General features: G+C 38.1%; 1 protein-coding gene across 2 annotated transcripts in view; it reads right to left on the reverse strand.

The window, feature by feature from the left end:
• The window catches only part of ACADM (acyl-CoA dehydrogenase medium chain), a 35,547-nt gene that overhangs the window by 15,858 nt on the left and 7,554 nt on the right, over positions 1-12,135 (reverse strand). For both annotated transcript variants that reach the window (XM_047788624.1, XM_047788625.1), the window contains 7 exons: positions 11,991-12,088; positions 11,825-11,894; positions 10,889-10,989; positions 10,177-10,257; positions 5,482-5,612; positions 2,115-2,223; positions 406-546 (listed from right to left, as the gene is read on the reverse strand). In XM_047788624.1, coding sequence (XP_047644580.1) covers positions 406-546; positions 2,115-2,223; positions 5,482-5,612; positions 10,177-10,257; positions 10,889-10,989; positions 11,825-11,894; positions 11,991-12,088 — 731 coding nt within the window. The remainder of the gene's footprint in view (positions 1-405; positions 547-2,114; positions 2,224-5,481; positions 5,613-10,176; positions 10,258-10,888; positions 10,990-11,824; positions 11,895-11,990; positions 12,089-12,135) is intronic.

Genomic DNA, 12,135 nt, shown 5'->3' on the forward strand with positions numbered 1-12,135 from the left:
ATTTAAACTTATATTACATATGAATTGAAGGTTAAGGGAAGTCATTTGTAAAGCACAGGATCACACCTAGAGACAAGTCATTCCTTCTGTTTAACAAGGGAAAGCTTCTCAGGGGAAATATTCCTAATTAGAGAGGGGGCAGAAAATAAGTACACATCAGCAGGAATAATGAATTTAAGTGTGAATGGCTTCTTTGTAAATCTAACTATAATAATTTTTTATTCGCTAAAATAATTTTTATAACAGATAGCAAGACTACTGAAGAATTCAAAAACAGAAAACAATCTCTCTCCATTCTTAATAAAAGCAAATATTCAAAAAAAATATACACCAAGCATATGATGTTAAAACTATTCACTGTAATAAATAAAAAGCCTATAAAGATTATCAAGCCATATAACTTACCGGAGGTCTGGTTTTATCAAAAGTTCCCATTGCAATTTTGAAACCTGCTCCCTCACCAGTTAAAACATTTTCCTTAGGCACTCTCACATCTTCAAAGACAATTCCTCTTGTATCTGAACATCGTTGGCCCATATTTATTTCCTAACAAGGAAAATTATAATATAATATAAAGGAACATTTTTTAGCTAGCATGTATTTTTGCTTTAACCACTGTTGTATGACTTTCTGCAATGATCTTAAACAGAGGTAGACAAACTAAAGCCTGCAAACCTGTCTTGAAAGACAACTTTACTGGGAAGTTCCCTTTGTGGCTCAGTAGTTAACAAACCCGACTAGGATCCATGAGGACTCGGGTTCCATCCCTGTCCTTGCTCAGTGGCTTGAAGATCCTGCGTTGTGGTGAACTGTGGTATAGGTCACAGCCACAATAGCAACTATCCAGCGTTAATGTGGCTGTGGTGTAGGCCAGTGGCTGCAGCTCCAATTCAACCCCTAGCCTGGGAATCTCTATATGCTGTGGGTGCAGCCCTAAAAAAAAAAAAAAAAAAAAAGATAGCTTTACTGGAATTCAGTCAAGCCTATTCCTTTACACATGCTCTATGGCTACTTTCTTACTACAATGGCAGAATTGAGTAGCTGACATGTGGCTCTCAAAATTTAAAAATATTTAAAATATTTACAATTTTAAAAAAATTTAAAATATTTACAACATATTCTGGGGAGTTTATCAATTCCCCAGTCTAAAACAATGTTATACAAACTTTGGAAACGATAGTAGTCTAACATCTATATGTATTTATTATCTAGAGTGACAAATTTCATTATATGTTTGAAGACTACATCAGTATAAGCATTTAACAAACATAATCTGCTTTGGAAAGTAATGTACTGGGTAAAAGCTGAATTTCTGTTCTTTTGGTTTTCTGCTATTTTAGGGCCACACCCGTAAAACATGGAGGTTCCCAGGCTAGGGGTCGAACTAGAGCTGTGGCCGCTGGCCTACACCACAGCCACAGTGATGCAGGATCAAAGTCTCTTCTGAGACCTACACCACAGCTCACCGCAAGGCCAGATCCTTAGCCCACTGAGCGAGGACAGAGATCCATCCCAAGTCCTCATGGATTCTAGTTGGGGTCGTTAACTGCTGAGCCATGGCACTAACTCCAAAAATTAACCACTTTAAATATACATCTCAGATGTGGCCATTAAAAGAAAAAAAAATGAATGAAAAGAAAACAAAAGTTCCCTGGTGGCCTGTTATAGACCCAGTATTGTCACTGCTATGGCTTGGGTCACTACTGCAGTAGGGCCTGCTGTGGCAAAACAAAACAAAACAAAATCCTCTTATATTAGCAACATGATTCCATTTTATTTTATAGGCCAATCCTTAACCTGCTGAGCCACCAGGAAACTCCTCCTCATGTAACTATTTTTTTTGCTTTTTAGGGCTGCAGCCACAGCATATGGAAGTTCCCAGGCTAGGGGTTGTATCAGAACTGCAGCTGCCAGCCTACACCACAGCCACAGCAACTTGGGTTTTCAATTTAAGATCTTCAGTAAGCATCATTTCACCCTGTAACATCAAACACAGCTTTATTTTTATTGCAATATAATACAAACAAAATGTTTTCAAATATGGTTACTGAAATAACAATTTTGAAATTTACAGTTAATTGGAGACCTTAATCACTGATAAATATACATTTTACCTTTCTTCCAATCTGCACTCCTGGGGTATCTGCTTCCACAATAAATCCAGTAAAGGCTTTACTAGCAGGAGCCTTTGGATCCGGATCAGAACGAGCCAATAAAAAATACCTAATACATATTTACATACACGATAAAGAAAATGTATCAGTAGGTAACAACATATGGTTATTGTCATCTTAGTTATTAATCCAACAATTCTAATTATTTTTACTATTACTTTATTTTTTCACTTTTTTAAGGCCACACTTGTGGCATATGGACGTTCCCAGGCTAGGGGTCAAATCAGAGCTGCAGCAGCTGGCCTACACCACAGCCACAGCAGTGCCTAATCCAAGCCGACCCGCAACCTATGCCACAACTCAAGGCAATGCTGGATCCTTAACCCACTGAATGAGGACAGGGATCGAACCTGAATCCTCATGGATACTAATCGGGTTCTTAATCCGATGAGACACAATGGAAATTCCTACTCTTATTTTATAGATGAGGTAATGAAGAATCAGAGAAGTATAAAAGCTTGCCCAAGTCACACACCTATAATGTGGCAAAGCTAGTATTCCAACTCAGGTTTACTTTTTTTTTTTTTTTTTTTTGCCTTTCTAGGGCCACACCCATGGCACAAGGAGGTTCCCAGGCTAGGGATCCAATCGGATCAAACCCAAGTCCTCATGGATGCTAGTCTGGTTCGTTAACCACTGAGCCACAATAGAATTCCTGGTTTACTTCTTAGCTAATACGGTATTTAACGTATTTATTTATTTAGTCTTTTTGCCTTTTCTAGGGCCACTTCCATGGCATATGGAGGTTCCCAGGCTAGGGGTCTAATCAGAGCTCCAGCCACCGGCCTATGCCACAGCCACAGTTACGCAGGATCCGAACTGTGTCTGCAACCTACACCACAGTGCACAGCAACACCAGATTCTTAACCCACTGAGCAAGGCCAGGGATGGAACCCGCAACCTCATGATTCCTACTTGGATTTGTTAACTACTGAGCCACAACGGGAACTCCAGGTATTTAACTTTTTAATGGTAGTTCGAGCTATAAGTAAAAATTCCTTGTATCAAGATGACAAAGTTTGTATGCATTGGAATTGACAACTGTTTTCTTTCCCAAATTAGTTTAAGTATTTAAAGGACAAGCTATCTGGAAAAGGAAGGTAAATGATGCTGCCTGTGAAGAGAAATGAGATAGATCCCCTATGTTTGAACTACTGTCCTCTTTGTGCAGCAAAAATCAGTGTTTCTGTAATAACTGAATTATCATGAACACCTGCTGAATTTTTCCCAGCTTAAAAAATAAAACATGACAAAAGGCACAACATCATGTAACTCTTGTTCTAAATAACCTGGTACAGGAGAGTTTTTTAAAAAATGCCTTAAGCAAGAAATTTATTTTCTTTCTTTTTTTTGTCTTTTTAGGGCCACACCCGAGGCATGTGGAGGTTCCCAGGCTAGGGATCTAATCCTATCTATAGCTACCGGCCTATATCACAGCTACAGCAGTGCCAGATCCAAGCCTGTCTGCAACCTACACCACAGCCCACGGCAACCCTGGGATCCTTAACCCACTGAGAGAGGCCAGGGATCAAACCTGCAACCTTGTGGTTCCTAGTCTGAATCATTTCGGCTGCATCACCACGAGAACTCCAAGAAACTTATTTTCTATGCTTAAAACTAATAATCTAACATTCACTCCACAGTTTTACTTAATAGCAGTTTAAAAAATATTAAAAATTGTTTTCTAGTTTCATATATTACCTAATTTGTCTTACTACATGAAGAATTATACTTAATGAGTCCTTAAAATTATGAAAGCTAATTGCATTGTTGGATTTCTCTCACTTTGTTACATTTTAATTGTTTCTTCGCTTTTTTATTACTTGCTGATCTTATGACGACTTACCTAACCTAAAGGTAACTACAGCATTCTATAACACTGGACACTCATAAAGTGGTTGATAGATATGTTTAAAATAAATAACTTTCTGAAAAGCTAGCTCACTCTTAGGAACAATGCTTTGCCAGAAAACAGCACCAAAAAGCACACGTATTGACTGAATCAGAACATTTGCAGACAAGAGAGCCCATTTTAGTTCATTATTCCAATCACAACAAGGTCCTTCTTCTAGAATTGTCTACTTATATATTTGTAGTGATGAGTAAATACATTGTTTTCCATTTCCATAACTTAACACATATCAGACAGAACTGTTGAAATGCTTGTCCTTATGTTGAACTATACTCTAAATTTTTCTCACTTTCACCCATTAATTCTAAACTGGCTTTCTGAAGCAAAAACCTACAAATCTACTCTTCTGTGTGACATTATTTCAAAAATTTCAAAATTCTTCCAACACAACTCTTAATGGACTATATTTTCTGAGCTCACTGTAAAGCAGGACATTTACCTGCCTTTAAATTTATTGTTTTGTTATTCTATGTCTTAAAATGAGTTGCCCCGAAATGTTACCATTTTATTCTGCTTATCTGATGCTACTACTATTACTTCAGCAAGAAATTACATTAGCTTTTTTTTTTTTTTCCTGCTTTTTAGGGCCACACTTGCAGCATATGGAGGTTCCCAGGCTAGAGGTCTAATCGGAGCTGTAGCTGCCAGCCACAGCAACACAAGATCCAAGCCCAATCTGCGACCCAAACCACTGGCTCACAGCAACACTGGATCCTTAACCCACTGAGCAAGGCCAGAGATCGAACCCGCAACCTCATGGTTCCTAGTTGGATTTGTTACCACTGTGCCACAACGGGAAGTCCATCTTAGCTTCTTAGATGCAGACAAATCACACTGTTGATTCCTATCAAACCTTCATCTTTTTTCCTACAAATAATGCTACCAATATGTTTTCCTTCAACATTTTATATTTATACAAGTGATTTTATGACCCTTTGTTGAACTTCATGTCGTTATTTTTGGACCTATATATTTGAAACGTAAAATTCTGTCCTCTCTAAAAGCTAATGCTTTATTACTCAGAATCAGAGAGATGTGTTATATCAATGGCTTTCCTTTTTCCTTAGTATCTTAGGCGGGACAGTTCCAAGGAGGTCCTGGTTCAGTGGCGAGTAAGCCAAGTAGATGGAGCTCTAGCTTTCCTAGTCAGTTTCCCTAGGGCAGGTGTTTTGTTTTACTTCACAAATTAAACTTCTGAGACAATCTGAAGAAAGACTTCAGGACTTTGCATAGTGTTTGAAAATCACTAAACTATTTGTATTTATTATATTTATCTTAATTGTGGTGATTTAATATTAAAGGAGAGAGAGGGAGATTCAGAATATAAAGTAATTAAGAAGCGATACACAGAAATGTTTTTTATATTTTTTTTCAGAGATGTTTTAAACAACATACCAATTAGCTTTTCCTCCATTGGTTATCCACATCTTCTGGCCATTAATAATATACTCGTCACCTTTCTTTTCTGCTTTGGTCTTTATCCCAGCTACATCAGAGCCTGCTCCTGGTTCTGTTACACAATAGGCCTATAATATACAGAAACAAGAGGAAATAATTAAATGTTAACTATTAAATTATGAACCTTTAGAACCAGGAGAGTATTTTATTTTTCAGCCAGTATTTTAAATATTTAAAAATATCTAAAAATAAAATGTTCTTACAGAATCAAACTGCTAAAATATAAAAACATTTAACAAATTTTTTTTTTTTTGCTTTTTAGGGCCACATCTGTGGCATACCAAAGTTCCCAGGCTAGGGGCTGAATTGGAGCTATAGCTGTTGGCCTACACCACAGCCACAGCAACATCAGATCCTTAACCCAATGAGTGAGGCCAGGGATCAAAACCTCATCCTCATGGATACTAGTTGGGTTTGTCTGCGTTGAGACACAATGGGAACTCCTTGATACATAATTTAAAATCAGATGAAGAATACCAATAAAGTACATTAAAAATTAAAATGTTAGCTACCCTCAGTCAAGTTAAACTCAATTTCACATGTATTCATTAATTCAAACATTTATTGAGTAGAATCTACCATGTACCAAGCTATGATGGAGGATATGGAAAAGCCAGAGAGGCCTGTCTTCAGAATTTTTACTATCTAACAGTGGAGAGTATTCTTAAGCTCATACACAATGAGCTTAAGAAACTATCTTAGCTTTAGGGTGTCAGAACCTTCCCAGAGGTGTTGCTTAAATTAAGCCTAGAAAAAGGAAATCTTAGGAGGTAGAAAAAAGGGGGAATTTGTATTCCAGGAAGAATCAAACTGCTATATACAATGATACCAAGATAAGAAGCCAGGTTACTCAGTGCCTCTCTCTCTCTCTTTTTTTTTCAGGGCTGCACCCGTGGTATATGGAGGTTCCCAGGCAAGAGGGTGACAGATTTACCTTTTAGATAGTTTATTATTAAAGAAGTATAAAAGACAGATTTAAGGTGGGATAATAACACTTTTTACTATCTTCCAGGTATCACTCTAACTACCTGACTCATATAAACTTCACAATAATCCTGATGACACAGGTACTAGGTATTTACATTTTATAAATAAAGAAACTGAGACACAGTGAAGTTAAGAAATTTTCCCAAGTTCACAGACCTACTAGTTGGCATAGTGGAGTTAGGGACACAAATTAGACAAGAAAGAAAGCTTTAACTAAGAAGCAAGATAAGGGAAGAAGATAAGATGAAGTTGAGATTTGTGGTGTGAAATCCACAGGATGAGATGACTAAATAGGATGCTGGGGAGCTAAAGTGGGTGTCAGGAAGTTTCCAATTAGGGATAGTCTAGAAGAGAAGCCATTCTAAAGAGTGGGGAGAAAATAATTTGGTTTGGGACACATTTAGCCTAAAGTATTTAAGTTGAGCCAAGAAGAAATGTCTAACAGATAAGTGCATGTAAGAGGGTAAAGCTCAGGGGAGAATTAAGGGCTGAAACTGGAAACTTTAAATAGACTACTCAGCGAATATACCAAAACTTAACACCAGATGGGGAGACTGATTTGGCAATTTTAGTTAAGAGTAAGCTTTATGTGGGAGTGCCTGTTGTGGCTCAGCGGGTTAAGAACCTGACTATTTTCCATGAGGATGTGAGTTCGATCCCTGGCCTTGATCAGTGGGTTAAGGATCTGGCACTGCCGTGAGCTGTGGTGCAGGTTGCAGTTGTGGCTCAGATCCTGTGTTGCTGTGTCTGTGGTGTAGGCCTGCAGCTGCAACCCTGTTTTGACCCCAGACCAGGAACTTCCATATGAGGCCCTAAAAAGCAAAAAAAAAAAAGAGTAAGCTTTATGTAAATGAACAGTGCTAATGCTACAAGCTATATTTATAAAAGTATAGTATCTAAAATAAGAGTGATAGAACATCCTACTCTGTACTCATCAGACCATGCTAGAGTACTATATTTCGCTCTATAACATTTTTGAGTCAGTGATTACTAAGAAGGTGATGGGATTTTACCCATGTGTTACATGAAGAAAAGATGAAAAAATTATGGCCAATTAGTTTTGAAAAGACCCACATTCAAATACCTGAAGGCTATACAGCCAAGGAAGAGAATCTGGTGCGTGCGTGTGTGTGTGTGTGTGTGTGTGTGTGTGTGTGTGTGTGTGTGTGTGTGTGTGTGTGTGTGTGTGTCTGTCTGTCTTTTTAGGGTCGCAACCACGGCATCTGGAAGTTCCCAGGCTAGGGACTGAATGGGAGCTGTAGCCACCGGCCTATGCCACAGCCACAGCAATGCCAGAACCCGCCACCTCATGGTTCCTAGTTGGATTCATTTCTGCCTAGCTGTGAAGGGAACTCTGAGAATTTCAATTGATAGGAAAAAACTACTGTGAAGTTATTCAAATTTGTTGAACACCTATTATGGTATCAGGTGGTGAAATTATAAAAGGAAAAGACACAATCCTTTCCCTCAGGAGCATGTAATCTAGATGAGCATTCTAATGGTCAGAGATATTTCCAAACAGAGCTGCTAGAAGGTTGTGACTCCCAGACATGAAAACATGAGCTACATGCTCTTTCTCACAGGAGTATTTTAGTAGAGGAGATTCAGGTGAGTTAACTAGATAACATTCCTACCTAGAGATTCAAAGATTTTTTCAATGTCATTACAAAAAAAGATATACACATGAACTGTCCAGAAAAGATAACCCTTTAACATACCAAAATTGTATATTTTAAGTACCTTCGGAAAATCTCCCCCCCGAAATATGCTATCAGACATTCCTATGTTTTGTAACGAGACATAGTTTTTAGAGCTTATGTATGAAGTGTATGGGTCTGTGTGTTTCTATACAAAATGGCTGGTTCTTCAGAGTTGCTCTTATCTGACTGTTTTCTAGTAATTAAGATTAATTTTACAATGCATTTTCAGCAGAAGCCTTTTTTTTTGTTTGCATTGCAATCTGTTCTCTTCATTACACTGTAAGCTAAGCAAATTAGTAACATTCTTTTATACATAATTATGAAGAATTTATTATTTACTTATTTTGCACAATCCTATGAATTTTATAATTTTGTGAACACATTTTGGGTAAGGATCTAAAGATCTACCAGATTGTTAACTTATGGGCTGGAGCCCAGTTTTTTTTGTTTTTTTTTTTGTTTTTCTTTTTAGGGCAGTACCCTGGGCATGTGGAAATTCCCAGTCTCGGGGTTCAATTGGAGCTGCAGCTGTTGGCCTATACCATGGTATAGCATATTCGATCTATACCACAGCTCATGGCAACTCTGGATCCTTAACCCACTGAGCGGGGCCAGGGACTGCACCTGCATCCTCATGGATCCTAGTCAGGTTCTTAACCTGCTGAGCCACAATGGGAACTCCCAGGAGCCCAGCTGTATTTACTATTTTATTCCCAGTCCACCTTGTATTCAAATATTTAAAAGAAGGTGTATAGGAGTTCCCATTGTGGTTCAGTGGAAATGAATCTGACTAGTATCCATGAGGATGTAGGTTTGATCCCTGGCTTTGCTCAATGGGTTGGGGATCAGGCATTGCTGTGAGCTGTGGTATAGGTCAGAGATGTGGCTCAGATCCCAAGTGGCTGTGGCTGTGGCTGTGGCATAGGCCAGCAGCTGTAGCTCCGATTTGACCCCTGGCCTGGGAACTTCTATATGCTGCGGGTGTGGCCCTAAAAAAAAAAAAAAATGAGTAAAACATCATTTTTTTTTTTTTGTCTTTTTGCCATTTCTTGGTCCACTCCCTCGGCATATGGAGGGTCCCAGGCTAAGGGTCTAATTGGAGCTGTAGCCACCGGCCTACACCAGAGCCACAGCAACATGGGATCTGAGCCGTGTCTGCGACCCACACCACAACTCACGGCAACGCCAGATCCTTAACCCACTGAGCAAGGGCAGGGACCGAACCCGCAACCTCATGGTTCCTAGTCCGATTCGTTAACCTCTGCACCATGACGGGAACTCCCATCATACGTTTCTTTATTAGTGTTTTTTGCCTTACATGCTAACAGGACTAGAGGTAGTTTATATAATACATGGTTTTGTTTTTTGTTTTTTGCTTTTTAGGGCCACACCCAATGTGTATGGAAGTTCCCAGGCTAGGGGTAGCATCGATGCTACAGCTCCCGGCTTATGCCACAGCCACAGCAATGTGGGATCCAAGCTGCATCTGTGACCTCCACTGCAGCTCACAGCAACACCAATCCTTAACCCACTAAGCAAGGCCAGGAATTGAACTCATGTCCTCATGGATACTAGTTGGATTCATTTCCACTGTGCCACAAAGGGAACTCTTAATACATGTTTTTTTAAAAAAACAGGATGAAGTGAAAATAAAGATAAAACCATTAAATATGTCTTTCTCTCCTGGAATTAATCTACAAGATTGTTAATGATACTTTTCTGGCATTCCGAAAACATCATAAGTAGGTTATCTTTCTTCTGGAAATAAGCAAGAGGTTTATTTTATGACACTTTCTTGGCATCCCAGAAACATCACTGCACCTAAATATGCTGCTTTTGTCTTAACGTGTTATAGCTCCACGTATACATGTAGACTGAAAAGGAAAAACAGCACACTGATTCCCTTCTTTAAATGTGAAATAGAGCATCAGCTGCACATACTCACACACATCAATGGCTCCTCAGTCATTCTCCCCAAATATTTCTTTTGTTGTTGATAATTTCCACCAATAATAAGGGGCAATTGCTATTAACCAAAGAAAAAAAATGACATTAAAAAAGCAGGATATTTTCAAATTAGGTATATATACTCAAAGACAATAATTCAAAACAAGAGAACTATTTTCTCCCTAGGGTAAGTCCAAAGAATTGGCCTTTCTTCTGCCTCTATGTTAGAGAGCTAAAACCATGAGGATATAAATTTGTAAATCAGTATTTTCATAAAACTAAGCTATGCAGAACTTGTTGATAATATAACATGTAAAAATCAACTATAGTAAAATACACAAGATTAAAATTTACAAGTAATGACATAGTATATATGATCAGGCCTAAGAATTACTCACTAAATTTCAGTCCTGCCAGCAGCAGCAGCAGCAGCAAGCCATTCTAATCCTTCTCTTGAATGCCCTTGTCTAAGAATTACTACTAAAGCCATAGCGAAAGGGTACAGTTTCCCCACAAGGACAGCTAGGACTCTGAGTAGTAAAGATAACAAGGCCAGAATGACCAACTCATAGAATTAAGAACTCCAGCCTTCACTGCAGAACTTTGTACTCCTTTTTAAAGAAAACTGTGTTCCACTAACTAACCTAAACTAGCAGTACTGTTTCATTAACAACAACCCAGTAAGGTAATTAATTTTTTAAGTAGCTTACCCCCAGAGTATTTGCTTCAATAGCAGTCTGAACCCCTGTACATCCATAAGCCAGTTCTTCAGTAATTAAACAGTTATCAATAATTCCAAGTCCAAGACCTCCTACAGTATCAAAATGTTTTAAGAGCCCATTATAATACATAGCACATCTTGACAGAAAAAGGTGAAGTATTTAAATTACTTAGCTATAACCTAATTGATTTTAAAAACAAAATTGCAAATACACCATCTATAACACAAGTAGCTATAAGTTTTATGGCTAATACAGTAACAAAAGTATACTTCTTGGGAGTTCCCGTTGTGGCACAGCGGAAATAAATCTGACTAGGAACTGTGAGGTTGCAGGTTTGATCCCTGTCCTTGCTCAGTTGGTTAAGGATCCAGCGTTGCTGTGGCTGTGGCATAGGCCAAGAGCTATAGCTCTGATTAGATCCCTAGCCTGGGAACCTCCATATGCTGCGGGTGCAGCCCTAAAACAAACAAAAGTATACTTCTCTAAAATGTTTTAAAATTTTCAATAAATTCTCTTACTATTTATAATCTGGACCTGTCTTTCTGTTTCAACTTGATTTTGTAAAAACTTGTTTCAACTCTGCTGAATCTCTGACCCTTTGAGGAAAGGAGTGAAAGGCAAAAGTCTCAATAAAATGTAAAAATGAAGGCAAAATTAAAATGCAACAAATCAACCAATTCTACAGAGCAGTTACCAAGGATTAAGATCAAGTTAACACTGGAACCAGCTATAAAGAAGGAAAAATGCTTCAATGTGATGAGTACAAGGCTTTTAAAAGCTGGCAAATACAGAAGTTGGAACAGGGACACAAAGGTAGAAAGCCATTCCATGGCAACAAATATTTGAAAGAATGACTAAACAGAATTTTTCAAAATTTTTCTCATTCATATGCATCCTAGGATTAAAAATGTAAATAAAGATTACCAAAACTTTCCGGAATGTGTGTATTCATTAAACCAAGTTCCCAGGCTCTTTTAAGTAGTGGGACAGGGTACTGAAAGAAAAAAATAATAATAAATTAAAAAAAGTTATATTTAAAAATCATAAAAAATGTACAAGACTTTTCCACCCTTAAAATGCATATACCTACCTCGCCAGTTCTATCATATTCTGCAGCAACTGGGATTATTTCCTCCCTGGCAAATTTACGAGCAGTAGCTTGAAATTCTTTCTGCTGTTCAGTAAACTCTAAGGGAAAGTTATTATTTACAAAACATTAAAATAGGACAATAAGT

The sequence above is a fragment of the Phacochoerus africanus genome, chromosome 8, assembly GCF_016906955.1.
Source record: "Phacochoerus africanus isolate WHEZ1 chromosome 8, ROS_Pafr_v1, whole genome shotgun sequence".
NCBI lineage: Eukaryota > Metazoa > Chordata > Mammalia > Artiodactyla > Suidae > Phacochoerus > Phacochoerus africanus.